This window comes from Chroicocephalus ridibundus, chromosome 1 (assembly GCF_963924245.1).
Source record: "Chroicocephalus ridibundus chromosome 1, bChrRid1.1, whole genome shotgun sequence".
NCBI classification, from domain to species: domain Eukaryota; kingdom Metazoa; phylum Chordata; class Aves; order Charadriiformes; family Laridae; genus Chroicocephalus; species Chroicocephalus ridibundus.
This window is the reverse complement of record NC_086284.1, coordinates 180,767,001-180,782,299: the sequence shown is the minus strand read 5'-3', so window position 1 is coordinate 180,782,299 and position 15,299 is coordinate 180,767,001. Positions and strand designations below refer to the sequence as shown.

Sequence of the window (15,299 nt, the reverse complement as noted above, 5' to 3'; positions counted from 1 at the left end):
AACGTTGACCAACAATCAATGACCTCATCACGGTTTCATAAACTGACCAGGAACAGGACTGTTGTCCCTCAAATTAAACGACTCCTTTTTTTCTCAAGCCTTCAGTCTTGGTGTGATGAAGAAATACAGCCTAGTTAAACTAATACCACCTCAGATGAGCCTGCCGTGACTCTGGACCAGCAGTATATCAAGACTCTGTACTTCTCAGACATGAGAATACCAAACTTGTGGGGAATTCCCTTCACTGGCACACACATTTTAAGCAACCAGACATTCACTTTCTTGCCTGGTGTAAGGTATTGGGAAGGAGCCACTTTGGTTGTAGGTGGCACTGCAAGTCTGGTATTAACAACTGATCAAAGATTTCCCTGTCACTTATCAAGTTGGTCTCAAACTAGGGATCAGACTTCAACATTTAGTGCAAAAAAAAATGGAATTCTACGATTTTGCATGATATGGAGGAGCACAAGCTGACAGAATGAGGGCAGCAGGTGAGACTAGATATCCTGCAAACTCCGAAGAAGAGAAGGAGGAAAAATCTGAACTTTCAGGTTTAATGCAAAAAACTGACTTAAGGATTAATTTAAGGACTATTACGAGCTCCATATAGGCACCCAGCTCCAAAGCACAGATCTTCAAAAGCCCATGCTCATCTTTTTTTTTCACCAAACTGCGAGGATACAAAACTCTGTGGACATGCCAGGGTCCAGCACAGGGATGCAGATTCCCCGGGGGCATGTGTCACACAAGAGATGAGGCAAAGGGCAGCAAAGCCAGAGCCACTTTGCAGAGCTAGCTTAGGCTGTTCCAGGGCTTACACACTGGGCTGTAAGAGCTGCTTAGAAAGAGGCACCACAAGGCTTTAAAGGCCATTCCCGAGTCCCCTAAGAAGGGACATTCCCAGAAAGATTGCAAAGGGCTTAAAATGAATGGACGCCAGGTAAATATGCAGTGGTTGCTGTTGTCTAGTTAAGGTTAAAGTCACCTTCATTTCCCACTATCAGTTTAATTTTCCATTTGCTAACTGCGTTGTGAACCAGGGAGAACAGCTATGGGAGCAGTGTCTATAAAGACACCACTGTTCCCTGTACTTTACTACAGCAATTTAATGTTTTCCAGGAATTAGAGATAGGAAAGTGGATAAAAAAAATCAGCTTCATTGTACTCTGTCGGCACATATTCCTGCTGGCACCACTTCTGTTCTTCCCTGTCTTGGTAGCGCTAAATCCCTTCCTTTCAAATAAGTAACTGTAGCTGCATTCCTGTCCTCCTCTGTCCCGCCCAGGCAGTCACATGCACAGCAAATGCTCTGAGTGTAGGGTATGGATTTTCCTACCTTTGGCATACAGGCAGGTTAGGGAAGTTTGTTCCACGCCTGGCCCCCCAGGTCGCATCCTGTGTTCTCTCCTAGGAAACCCATGCTGTCACTGGAGGCTTAGGCATGGGCATTATTCACATGTTCACTCCAGAAGTAGTTTGGAGCTTTTCTAATGCTAGTCTGAGACATTTGCCTATGTTGTTTTTTTTTTAGCTTACAGTAAATACGGATGAATGAGAACAGGAAAAACTTCCTGAGGGGGCAGGAATTTCAAGTCAGAAACTTATGGACCCTTTTAAGTACAACTGCAGAAAAAACTACAACACAGATGTCAAATATCTTCAATCTGCCCTGATGAAGGTGGAGGAAGAAGAGGGGGGAGGCAGTCCAAACCATCACTGCCCTGTTAGGAATTTCTTTGTGAGGTCCAAAGCGATCAAAGAGTTTTGCTAATTCTTCTCATTTTGGCAAGCCACAAATTTTCCAAGGCTACTGTTTGTGGTCCCTTTTGAATGGTATCACCTTTTCACTCAAAAAAAAATATCCCTTGAGGCAAAGTCCATAATGTGGCTAGTAGTTCCGCTTCTGGTTTCAGTGAACCTCTGGTGAACCTGACAAATCTCTGTGTGGGAAAGCTGACAGTGAGGTTGAACCACGAGAGAAAAGTTCTTTAACTCAAACCTTTCCTGAGTTTCCAGGACCTGAAATTCTTGCAAACCAGCTTGACATGTGATAAATAGCCAAATACAGTTCAAACAACACCCAAAAACCTGCCTGCTGCCCTGTGCCATATCTGCCTTGATACAGCTCTTGGCGGCACTGCCAGCCCATGCTATTTTACAAACGTTTACTGTCCACCATCAGAAACTAATTATGACACTGAACGTAAAGCAAAAAACCACAAAGAAGGATATGAAAACTATTTATCAATTAGAAGGCCAAAAATAAAAGTGAATTTTCCATATCTTTTGTTGCAACTGCGTTTTCGGGATTATGGCAGCAGACAATAAAAGCAAGAGAATGATGCATTGTAAGTGGAGAGTCTGTTCTGAAATGACTGATGTTCCCTGACATGAGGGGCACGGTATGGGCAGGGAGACAGACTGCTGGCGGGTCTACTTTTGAATGCAGAGGGAAAGCTATTTTGAAGGAAAAAGACAAAGGGAAGGGCAAAAGCTAAACATATTCTCCCCTCCCTGATTTAGATTCACATTCTGTTTCCACTTATGCTCTATTTTCTTTACAATTTCTTCAGCTACAGCATTCAGATAATGTCGAACACATTTTATGCAACATTAATAACAATTTAAACACCAACTTACCCAAAATAAGAAGTTGAAGATGAACATGGAGTACTTCATGCAGCTGCTTACACCCGCCATTTTCAACAAGCTGAGGCAAAAATGAGCACTGCAAAAGAAGCTTTGCTAGGAGTTTGACCTTGATATAAAAGTTGTTCCTCTGTCTTCAGAAAACCTCTCAGACCACATCAAATACACTGTGCTCTGCTACGAAAAGCAAAAAACGTGGTCAGGGCATCAACAGTTATTTAAATAGTTCCTATACCACAGGTAAATATTAACCAGAGCACTGGGGAAGCACTACCAAGTGTTATCATTGAGTCTCCAGACTCATATTGTGCCTTTGCGATTTATACGTTTCTGTAGTCCTGTTAGTCTTGTCCTACGCCTCGAAAGTAAATACATAATGCAGCAACAGTCATAGTTTCAGGAGAAAGGGAGGTGAGAATAAAAACATTTTACAGACCTGCTTTAAAAGATGGAAAGGACTGCATTTCTTAGTGCTTTTGAGTTACAGGGTTTACTCTTTCATTGCCCACTATTGCCAACATTCATTCGGTCGTGTTCACCCCCCTGCTGCAACCGTTCAACTGGAATAACGGAATGGGTCTGCGTTATCCTTGCAGAGGAGGGGTAAGGAATCTGCCGCCATTTTCTCCCTCTTGGTGCCTGCTTCAGATCCTTTTCCTCTTCCTCACCAAATCTGGACCCCGGGAACCTGAGCATTGTGCTGCACAAATTGTCCTGCTGTGCAGGTTTCCAGAAGCCTCGTGAGCCCCACAGCACAGCAGTCACGGTCCTGGCGTCAGATTCAGGATACCTCTCCACAACAGGAGCCAGATTCATCCCGGAAGACAAGGCAATAAACCTGTTTCATTAGTTTTGTTTTATGTCTTGTTTGTTTTCTTTTGTGCTCCACAAATGAGGAATCCTGAGGGGGAAATAAAGGTATAATTCCTCTGTTTTTTCTATCAGCCCATTTTGTGGAGAAGCCCCGTATACCAGTCCTTGGAGGGATGAGGGTCAGACACAGGTTCTCCTGGGTTAGTCATAAAAAAGGAAGCTTTATTTTGCAGGTGAGCACAAAGGATTTAAATAAGAGAGCTTAAGGACATGCCAGACTGAACTGATTTATGAAGCCTCCTTGTCCCAAGCCTGTTTTTCAGACGTCACTGTCAGTTCACATTCTTCAATTCGGCTGTCTGTATTTGAAAAAAAAATGGAAAGTGTTAGTATATAACACACCTGTAGATGGTGACAAAAAGATGTAACTTAAAGCGTGGCTTTTATAGGATCCACCAAAAAAAAAAAATCTACATTGAAACCAGCTTCCTCTGGGTGCTCTCTAAACCAGCTTTTAATGAAGGTGTGATGTTGTAATCTCTCCATTCACTTCCACTAATTGTATTTAAACAGACACAACCACTCCCGCTTTTATGAGTGTTTCTATACCTGCCTTTGACTTTCTGGGCTCTTTTCTGGAGTAATCTTCTGTTTTCTAACTCTAGGAGATGGGCTGTCTGACTAGCTTATTTCGCAATATCCACCCTGAATCTGAGAATGTTCCTAAAAATAATTGCGCTCATGAAATACAGATTTTGTAAGGATTGGGAGAAACAACTGTGTGGTATGGTTTAGATCTAAAGCACTCAACAAATAAGTAAGTTGAGAAATGTGGGTGTCGTTATGGAGGGATGCCATAGCCACAGATGAATCATGAGAAAAGTTTAAAGGGCCATATAAAATTGTATGAAAAGGGCCATGAAGGGTAATAAGAGGATCACAGATGACACAGAATTAGAGAGATAAGTCTGCAATCAGACCATGCAATTGCAGTAAAATAAGTCTATTATAAGCAGAGTTCAGAAACAGCATTTTGTACCAAAAACTACACAGCTATATATCTTCACGGGCAGTAGATACTTATTAAAGAAGGCTTGAGCTGTAGCACTGTTGTCTGTGGGATGCTTAGCCCAGGCATTCAGTCAGTCAGAGATGTCCAAGGGAAACGGTTCTTGGGAAGGGATAGTGTAAGAAGTGAGTGAGAGCATTCACACGCTGGCCCTTCATAAAAGGCCAGTGTGCGAGGACCTTGCATACTCAAGGCTCCCTCTTCGCCTCCTTTCTTTCCTTCACAGCACTCTTGGATTTGGGGCAGGTGAGGGTCTGTGCCCGCAATGCCCTGGAATGACTCCCGGAGTGGCACACAGTCCCGGGGTGTTGGAGGACCCAAGGCCTGTCTGGGGACAGAGAGATCCACAGCATCTCTGGACCCTTCCCAGCCTCCAGCCTCAGGAGGTATAAGCACAGCTGAGTTTCTCGTTCAGTCTAGGAAATTTAAACAGCTGAAGATAGATATGATTTAGATCCGAAACCTGTTTTCATTACAATTTTATACTTACGGCTATGGATGCTGAAGAAATTTGCCAGAACTTCTGGGATTTTTTTTTTTCCTTTTTTAAAAAAATATGCCTATTGAACATTAGCCACAAGCAAGTTCTGTTAAGATCCCAGTTCTTCCTAAACCTTGAAGAATCTACCTGCATTTTATATGTTTACTGATCTCTTTGGAAAAAGCAAAAGTAGACTTTCCTAGAACCTGATAGAAGCTCCTTTTCTAAGATGATAAATAGAAAATAATATTAAAGTTAAATACATTTGCTAGTGGGTTTCCAACATGTTAAATATGGCTGCGGAATAGAAACTCCTTATCTGAATCTACTGTAATTCCTACGTGTTTCATATCTATATTTAATGGTATCCAAAGTAAAACTATGTCATCTAAGATTAAAAGCAAACAAGCAGTTTCCATTAAGTGACAGATTCTCAGGTTAAATCTTCTATATGAGCTGATGAATTCTTATTTCCTGGCTACGCAGTGCTTTTTCATATGTTTTGGAGCAGAGGAAAGCCACAATTATGGCACAGATTACGTTTGCAGTTGTACCTACAAGTATGAAGGTCATGCAGATAATTGCAGAGGCTTATGAATCACAGTAATGGCATGAGAAATTTTGCTGCTATTTGTCTGCATATGAAATTGCTCCCATTACCCCTCCAATAACTGTTTAGACAGTCAGCTATGCCCTACCAATAACAGCCTGTGCTACGAACTGCTCAAAAGCTTCACCCGGTAAAGAAGCTGCAAAACTCCATTCACTTACTGTGCCTCCTTACAGATTAGGAGGTTTATCAGGGCACGGCGTGGGTGCAGCGTGGGGTGGGAGCCTCTGATGCAGCACAGACAGCTCCCCACCACAACAGGGGACCTATGACATCATGCTGACTTTGCCCACTGTGTCACACAAGAAACCAGTGAGGGAGAGGCACATTTTGGCAGAAGAAAATGCCAGTCCACCTGTAATGAACCTGGAGTAAAGCATCTCCCCTTTGACCCCTCCCAAACAGCTGCAGTTGGTTTTATAATACTTTTCTCTTCCTTCTCCTCTGAGCATTTTCTCACTGGGAGTGTTTTTCTTCTTTTTTTACAACCTCCATTTCCCCTTGTGAGGTGCCTCCCCGTGGTCAGGCGGTGACCAAAGCCCCATATCAGATGATTCACTGTATACCCAGTCACAAGTTCCTGTCTGGACTTGAAAAACTGGTTTGTCCTGGGTAGCAGTGAGTTCTTTGAACAGTGGGATGTGGATAGTGGATAATAAAAGTTAATTTGCCATTGAATTTCTGCTAAGGGCGGTGATAAACGCACAACAGAGAAGACGAAGACGGGTAAGAGCTACATTCAGCATGGAGCTTGCAACCTCAAAGAGATCGGCGGATCACTGGATCTGCTGAATCAGTAGGCACAGCCTATATAAGCTGTGCAGAGACAGATCTTGCACTGTCACAGTATTCATCCTTCAGCCAAAGGGATACTTCACCTCTTGCAACCTCACGTGTTACCTTGAGGTCTCTACTCAATACAAGTTTCTGTATTTCATGATTAAACTGTCTAAACAGAAGTGCGAAGTATAAGACCTTTTTCATGCTTTCACGAGTTGCTCACCCTTCATGCCAGGGGAAAAAAATGCTATGCACCATCAGCCTTGAGAGCATTTTGGCACTCACCTAAATGGGGAATGCTGCCTAAAGAAGACATGTTTGCAGTCCAAACACCTTCAAACCAGTAGGAAATGGGAACTACTGTTTTTGTCCTTGAAGGTATTTGCAGCGCTGGGTGTGACTGAGATCGCAGTCAGTCTGATACACTTCATGTCTTGGGTTCAGCCTTAGCAAATATATCTTACTGCAGTACCTTAATAGCTAGAAACACTTCACTTGTAAAACTGAAGTATACTCCCTTTTCTGACTCTTATCAAAATGCTACAGTGTCCTAACAGATCTTATTTATGGAGAATTAATTTGTGTTGGAATGTACGTGGCACTGCCATGGCTGCTGAGTTTATACTCAGCTCCCAGAGCCAAAGCCTTCTTTCATGATGACTATGTTCCTCTGCACTCCAGCCAATAAAAATGTAAACTTTTATACAAAAGATACAGCCCAACACATGAGCTGATGAGCAACCCAGCTTGGAAGAGGCAGTGGCCTGACCATCAAAACAAACCTTGATATCCCAGCCATGTCTATACACTCAGGAGCAGGCAAATCCTGCTGTGTCCCATGCCAGCCCCAGCTCTGGGCTGGGAAATGCACAGCTGGACTAACCAGGTGCTCTCCCCTCTTCACGAGGCCTGGAGAAAGGCAGCGCGGATCTATAATACCCCTCATCCCAGAATAAGCGCTTGGAGGTGGACCCCTGTGGCCACGGCGAGTGTGTCGGCCATTGGGGTGTTGGTCAGGGGTGCATCACGTCCTCCTTCTGACCATACTTTTCACATTAGCACTGGAAATCTAGTCCCCGAGGAAGGAGTTTAAATGGGGATATGTCTCCACAAAAGGATCCTGTTCTGACAAAAGAGTTTCATCAGAAAATCCCCAGACAGCTCTGTGCTGAACTCCTGTCCAGGCACTCCATGGACTGGCGCCAACATCACTCATATGTTCCTGCTTTAGCAAGGTCTAGTGTCTCGAACACTCTCACTTCCCCTAAAGCAACAACTCTTCCACCAGAAAGCAAACCTCGTGCAGCAGGTCTGCCTGTGATCTGCTCTCCCTCCCAAAGGATGCAGCCTCCTCTTCCCGTACACCACCAGTTTTCTTCTAAGCCTTTCATCTGAAAACTCTCTGAAATATATATTTGATATTTGGCTCATATTAAAACAAAAGACGATCTTAAGTACAAATAAACTCACGTACCTAATCCACGTATTTCTCTTTTCACCTTCCCTGCCTCCCCAGACCTTTTCATTTACTGCTAGCCTTCTTGGCTGTTTTACATCCTTTTTGCTCATTTCTGTACTTCATGAACTAAGCTGTTCTTTTATGTCAGGGCTTATGTCAGGGATTTCCTATTTCCCAGCGCCTGGTCAGGATTCATTTAAACTACGTGTCTCTGAGTTTAAAATATTTTGTTGGTTTCAAAATGAATTCGTCGTGGATTAACATGGTAATCGGTGTCAGTAAGGGTTTCACTATCTAGCCTGTAAGTATAATACTAAGCTTAACTTCATTTAAAAAATGCTTGCTAAAGAGCCCATACTGAATATGATTCTTGTAGGTTTGTATTATGTAGGCAGCACTCAATGTATGGGAGCTGTTACTAACATTAGAGGTGGTATTTTTGACCCCTGCCATTTTCAGCATATCTGCAAACTGTCTGTGCCACAAAGTACAGATTGCTGTGAAGAAAGATGCCTTAAAAATACAGAGAACAGCCTTCGCCTATGACAAATCAAAAAGCTTCAGATGCATCTTTAGAATATCGCCTTCTTTTTCAAGCAAGGGGGAGCTGATGGGGGAGTTTTTCTCCTGGAAAAGAACATGCATATTTCATATTCAGGTCTAAACACCAGGAACTTGATTCTGATTTTGTTTATGTCCATGTAAATCAGAAGAAGCTTATAAGGCAAGTCACTGTCAGTACAGATTAGAAATGATACATCTAACCTTCCTCCCTGCCCTAATTTTTCCAAGGGAAAAAGAATAAACCTGCCAGAAAAATGTGACACTTTCTGAATCTTCCCTGCTGCCCTCCAGCCGTGGGTGGGAAGTGTCCCAAATGATATGAGACCCAGACAGGTATATAGTTATTTTGAGATGCAAAAATCAGATACTTATATGTTAGAAAATGGGAACTAGGTTATTCTGTTGTTGTTTTATAGACATCAGTTATGTAACTATAATTATACTATTGCCTATAAAGATGCTTTCTTAATGCCTTATATAAAAACTCCACATAATATGGGCAGGCAGGCAGGCAATGTGGTCACCAGTGATGTTTAGAATTAGTACATGGGAAGTACATAACATCTGTCATGAAATTTAGCTCCAAAAATGCAGATTTTATATTTATTTTGACAAGTGTATTTCTTCTATTTCAGGATAACATGACACTCAATCCCCACTTTCACTGAGGCATACCTCTGTTTGGCAAAGTAAGTAAACACATACAAAAATTAAGAAACAAATGTAAGTAAGCAAGCTTTAGCTTTCAACATTATTAATTCCTTAAGTCTCATTCAGGGTAAAACATCCATGCTCTGAAAGTTGAATGGGAGCTTCTTTATTTTTCTGTGGTTGCCGTAGACAAACCGATACTACCAAAATAAGGCTACACAGCAAGTGAGCTACAGGCTTCACAACCCGCTGAAACTCAGAGATCCTCTGGGACTACTCTACCACATATGTATAGTCTTTTCACAGTCTAGAGAGGAGTTTCCATCAGTCCTCATCTGCTCACTGACCTTCACAATCCCACTGCCATTAAACTTTGCTGCTCTGCAGCGCTCTGTGGACACTGGGGTCTTTTCTGATTCAGATAGTTGTATTGCTTTTTCAGTTTAATCCTCTCACACAAAAACCTTTCATTTCTGCCCCTGAGTGCAGTTTTTTAAATAGCTTGAATATGAAAATTCTATCATTTGCAGACTATAAACATTTGCTGAAAAAACTCGTATTTTCATTCCCACTCATCTTTGTCCCACAAGTGCTATTCATTTATCCCCTCTATATATAAAAAGACTCTTTTCTTTCCAAATGTTTTTTCTGTAGCTGAAAGGACAGGAAGAGAACTGAAGAGTATTACTGAAAACTTTATAGTAACTACCAAATATCAGAGTTAGCGGCTTTACCTACTGGCAATGATCCAGATTTATAACTTGCACATGTGCAATTCACATTTGTACTAAAAACTAATTTCCTACTGAAGCCGTTGAAGAAAGATGCCGTAAAGAGCCCGGTTCTCAGAAAAACTAAGAAGCCCATGCTGAGGGACTGTCGGCCTCCCAAGACTGTAATCAGAGCTGAGAGTGCTGAACTGCTTTCAGAGGAATCTCAGTACCATCCAGCGCTAAGCTCCAAATGTTAACCACTACTGTAAAAATAGTTCCCCTTTTTTCAGCTTTCACAAGTTTTCTGGGATTACCTCTCTCTGAACAGACAAGCACATGGAGCTAGGATACTCTTGGCTGTTGCATAAAGGTGATTCGCTTCAACACTACGAGAAGTGTCCAAACCCTTCCTTTACTGATGTAGAAAGAAAGAAGACGCACACCAGAACAAAGCCGGGGCTTTTTTATCTACAGAAGTTCTTCTAAGAACTAAGACCAGCTCAGCCTTTTGGAGGCCATGATGTGCTTCCTCACTTGCTCTCTAATCCCCTTGACTCATTCTGTGTCAAACAGTACGATATCATAAGGGATGAGCTTCCGAAGACAAACCTATGATTCCCACCATCCATGAAGGATTTCAAAGCTCTGCACACAGTTTATCTTGCAGACGACTCCGAAACTTTAAAAACCTCCTCTGCAGAGCCAAGGAAGACAATCTTTATAGAACTACTCTGCCTCAGAATATCTGCCCTGGGTGGATAGCTGGAATGGCAGAGGCTTCTGTTAACCTTACAGTTAAAGAACTAATGCAACATCTCAAGCCAAAATTAAGTTAGTAAACTTCCGATTTTATGTTATCAGGGTTGCTATGGGAAATACTTGCCCCTGCAAAAGCATTTGGCCACGCCAAAGCCAAATCTTGAGCAACTGTGTTTACATCCATAGCATGAGCCAGAGGCACTTTCAGAAAGTGTAAACTGAAATCAATGCAAATGATGAAATTCTAGTTTTAATTTAAAATAGAATCTACACAATAAATAACTTTTAAAACAGAGGTGGGAATGCCAAAAGAGGAAGAGTGAAAACTTCATGGCTAAAAGTGAAACAGGATCGTTTTAATGTCATGCCTCCTTGGAGAACAATCGCTGTAGTTCTTAACTGTTAAGATAATAAAAGACACTTTTCCATTAAGCTGTAAGCTCCCCATCAGCATATGGTTAGGCTTTGTGTCTTCTCTTTGCTAAACCATTTACTATCTCAAAGTGAAGAATTTCTTCCTTTGTCATGTCCGTAGATGAGATTAACAAGCACACACACTTTATACACTTCATTAATCCTTGTGATGATTCATGCGCATGGGGGTCATACTCTAATCCAAGTCAGACCTCTCAAAATACTTGACCTCCAGATGGTTGTGCTGACTGCTGTAGCTAAGAGCAGAGTTTGGACTCATCATCTTTCTTTCCATAGCACCATAGTACAGATTAAATGTATTCAAACTGTCCTTATAAAAGACATGCTTAACAGTGTGTTGACTATACATAAAAAAGGTCGTTTGGGCAAGGATTTTGATGAGTCTGAGATTTAGTTCAAAGTCTGGCACCATTGCACTTCGTTCTTGAAAGAGTCTTTGGGTCCTAAAAATAAGGCATAACCACAGTGCTGCAAACAATAAGCTTATTGTCAAAAGGTGTCGTATGAAGTGGGAGCATCCTCCGGGATGCATGCTGCTGGTCGCACAGGACTGCGCTCCAGGGTGCCTGAGACCTCTGGAAGGGGTACCAATGAAATACTACAACCAAACAGAAATGTTGCAAAAGAAGAATAACCGTGAATCTAATCACTATTTATCTATGTTTGGGTTCAGCTCCATACTTGGTTTTTAAGGCTTGTAGCTCTTTCCAAGGAGTCGAATTTATTCCCAGATCTGAATGGCTTCCTCTCCTGTCCTTTCTCCCCATCACACAGAAATCAGATCTCTGTTTGCATCCGAGTACTGCTATTTTGATTTATTTAGTCTTACCACTGCACTAGTCCAAATTTATTCTATGACAGCCACCCAGAATTCCCTGACATGAAGATATTTCTTTCCCAGAATTTATAAATAGGATTCCTTTCACTTAATTGCAGTCACTTTAAAGGTAAGTCTGTAATTTAAGTTAGTTTTCTAACCTGAAGGAGATCCTTCCCAAGTATATAAAACAGGTGAGATGGCTTATTGTTGGTGAGTATTTATCTCTCTTTTCCGACTATAGAGAGAATTTAAAGGATTAGCTCAGATTATGTGCCAGATTTAGGAAGCTAATATTAAAGGAAATAGATATTACTCGAAGATCTTTCTATCCGTGTAAGAAATTAAATGTTGCGCACTGCACACAGCATACGATAAAACAAAGTCTACTGGTTTTACCCAGAGGTAAGATGTATAGCTATTTTCCAGCCTGTTGGATTACTCAGAAAATGTTTATTCATCCCATTAGGTCTGTGAATCATATGCATAAAGGAGCAGATTCTTACCTGGTGTAAATGGGAATAACTTCACTGAGTTCAAAATTGGGCTCAATAGCAGAAAGAACATACCACAGGCCATTAACTCCTCCTGAGACTATTGAAAAGGAATTCATCAGATCAGAATAGATGTAGGAAGTTTAATATCTTCCACAATGATCTGTCTGATTTATTTCTTCATAAAGCCTGTCAACGATGGCAAAAAAGAAAAAAAATTCACAAAGGTCAAAAGCTGTTCTTTCAAACCCCATCTGCATTGCAGTTTCAATAGATGTTGCTGTTAAATGTGGTGGATTCTACTTCACTTGAAGCATTTAAATTAAATCTGAATACCTTTCTGAAAAGATATGCTATAGATCAAAGAAATGCATTGAGCCTGGAGCAAAAATGAATGAGTGGGTTTCTATGGGCTGTATTACATTAGAGTTCAGAATAGACGATCTTAATGCTCTCTCCTCACCTGAACATATGAATCCAGTCTCATTTAGCTAGACAGTACTTCACTGCCATAGGTATGCTGATTTCATGAACGATAAAAATACATCTAATTTAAGAAACTGGCCTTTGAGCTCAGTGAGCACTCCTGAGTCACATAACCTAGCCTCTTGTTATTGCAGACATCATATTATAGCCTTTTTTTCAACTTCCATTTTAGCAGTTTGTTTTCTTCACTTCCTCTACTCCTGTTGCTATACTGGTGAGGAAAGTTCTTCTAATTTCCATTCTGAATTTGTACGTGAACAGTTTACATTTATACAGTTTATTTCTGTCCTTTCTGACAATCTCATTTTCTAGTTTAAATAGTGATTTTCTTTCCATAACACCTTTATGAACTGAAAGACTGCTTTGCTGCAAAGATGCCACATTCTTCTGCTTTCTCCTCGCAAGATGCTTGCCATTCCCCTGCTGAACCTAACCACATCTCTCTGCGCCTGTTTCATTTGAGTTCATCATTCCTGAGTAATGGAGCCTCACGTAAGACATGAAGTTCCAGATGAGGTTTGAAAAATAGCCATCCCTCTTTCTACAGGTAATTTCTCTCCTGCCCATATTTGTCTTCTTGGCTGTATCACACCGTTAGTGCATACTTATCCTGGTAAATAATATGCCCAAGTTCCAATCCTCAGTTGATTTTACCTGATTAATTTCTGGTTTACAACAAAAGGTTTTTTCTTACCCCTGCCCAAGCTAAATAGTTGACCTTACGTTTTGTAGAAACCTAGCCCACTCTAATCCCCCAGTCCTCAGGCCATTCACTTTTTCTGTATATCTTGAGCGTTCATATCTTGAACGTCTCTGAAACCTCATGAGTGCTCCCCTATTCTTCATGCTGCAGTGAAACGGTTAAAAAAAAAACGGTCCCAACTCTGCTCCTTTACTGCTCCTGTTCTGCTCCTTTATAAACTAACTTCCTTTAACGCCAGCATCTTCCCTTTCAATGCTACCTGATGAGATCTCTATTTTAAGCATCTCCTTACCCACCATAGAGTGCTTCCATTGATCTACATCTTCACTGGTTTAACAGATAACCCCAACGAGGCATCCCACGAAATGTTTTACAGAGATGGGATAGAGAAGGGCTCCTGCATTTCTGCTTTTCCATTGTCTGTAGAAGTGATTGTCTTATCAACAAGTGGTTGTCTTTTCACGTCTTTCAGGACAAGGCCAGTGATGGTGATTTTCTGAATATTAGGTGAAGAGAAGCAGAAGACTTAGGGTCAAAGTAAATCTCAGCCTTGAATGAGGGGGAGGAATCCCCACTATCAGGGGATGGTGCATTGTGAAGAGGTACGAAACTAGGGTGTGCAAACATCATCTACTTCTCCTAGGCCCCTGTGGAGATAAGAAAGCAGAATCCATGTGACTAGTAAGAAAATAAGGTTAGTTCTGTATTAGTTGACTGGCTAGGACAATAAACTAACCGTGGATCAGTTTTGGGATTCAACTACCATGGGTGTTTATGCATATTGATTTGAACTGGTTCTTCAATATGTGTCAGAAACAGAAGATCGCTGAGCTTCCACCTTTAAGTATTCACTTCTGTCCACCACACTGTCTTTCAGTTTGTTCCAGCAAGAATCTTGCTTTTCAGAGAGGTGGGTGAATCTTCCTTTACATCCAACAAGACTGTTTGCCTTCCACCCCCCTACACTGCATCCTCCTCTCACATCCCTTTTTCAGAGACACAGCTTTTCTGTGTATTTTTCCTCTTCTTCTCCAGATTGTAGCTGCCAGATGTCTCCATTCTTCCTCCTGTCTTTTGTGAAGCTGGCTATTCTCTCCAAATTCCTTCTTTCCCACCTTCTCTCCCTTCCTGTTCTTCATTTCACAGCACAGAAAACTCATCCCTTAGTTACCCCTGTGCCTTTCAGTTGATTCTCTGTTCCTTTACATTCTTCTTATAGACATACTTCCCCGGGTCAACTTATCTGAAAAAACATCCTTGAGATTGCCTTGTGCAGTAGGTATCTGCAAAATCTGAGTTTTCTGTGAAGGCTTTTCTTTACCATATCTTCTATATCCATTTGTACTCTTGCACCAGTTGATTCTACTTTCTATTGATCTCTCCTTGGAGCTCTGATATACTTAATGCATGTACAGCTCTAATCAGATATACATACTAAGTTAGTGCATAATATGAAGTGTCTTCTCTAACTAGCTCTACTACAATTCTTTGGGTTTCTTCTCCTAGTAGTCTCCTAGTCATCATTGTCTTCTCCAAGTAGTTCCTGCTTTTAAGGATAAAAATAAATTAAGTTTTGAAGAAAAGGAGCTATATAAAGTTAGTGTTTCACTACTTTCTATTTGCTCTTGCAATAACTTAATTTTGATTCCTGGAATGTAACATCTGGCTGAGATCTCTCAGCATCAAACTAGACTTTCATAACCAACTATTGTGTTTCCAGGCAATGTGTCTCCCAAATTATGACAACATACCAGTACAAACATAAAATGTGTTTATGAGTCTTCAACCGCTGTGGAGGATGTGAGATCATTGTGCT

The 15,299-nt window shown here is 41.3% G+C and overlaps 1 protein-coding gene across 1 annotated transcript in view; it reads right to left on the bottom strand.

Annotated features, from left to right (window-relative positions):
* Positions 1 to 3,068, bottom strand: part of TSPAN8 (tetraspanin 8) — a 14,775-nt gene extending 11,707 nt beyond the window's left edge. Inside the window, exon 1 of the mRNA XM_063322946.1 lies at positions 2,641 to 3,068. Coding sequence (XP_063179016.1) covers positions 2,641 to 2,700 — 60 coding nt within the window. The 5' untranslated portion in view covers positions 2,701 to 3,068. The remainder of the gene's footprint in view (positions 1 to 2,640) is intronic.
* Between the last annotated feature and the right edge of the window lie 12,231 nt (positions 3,069 to 15,299).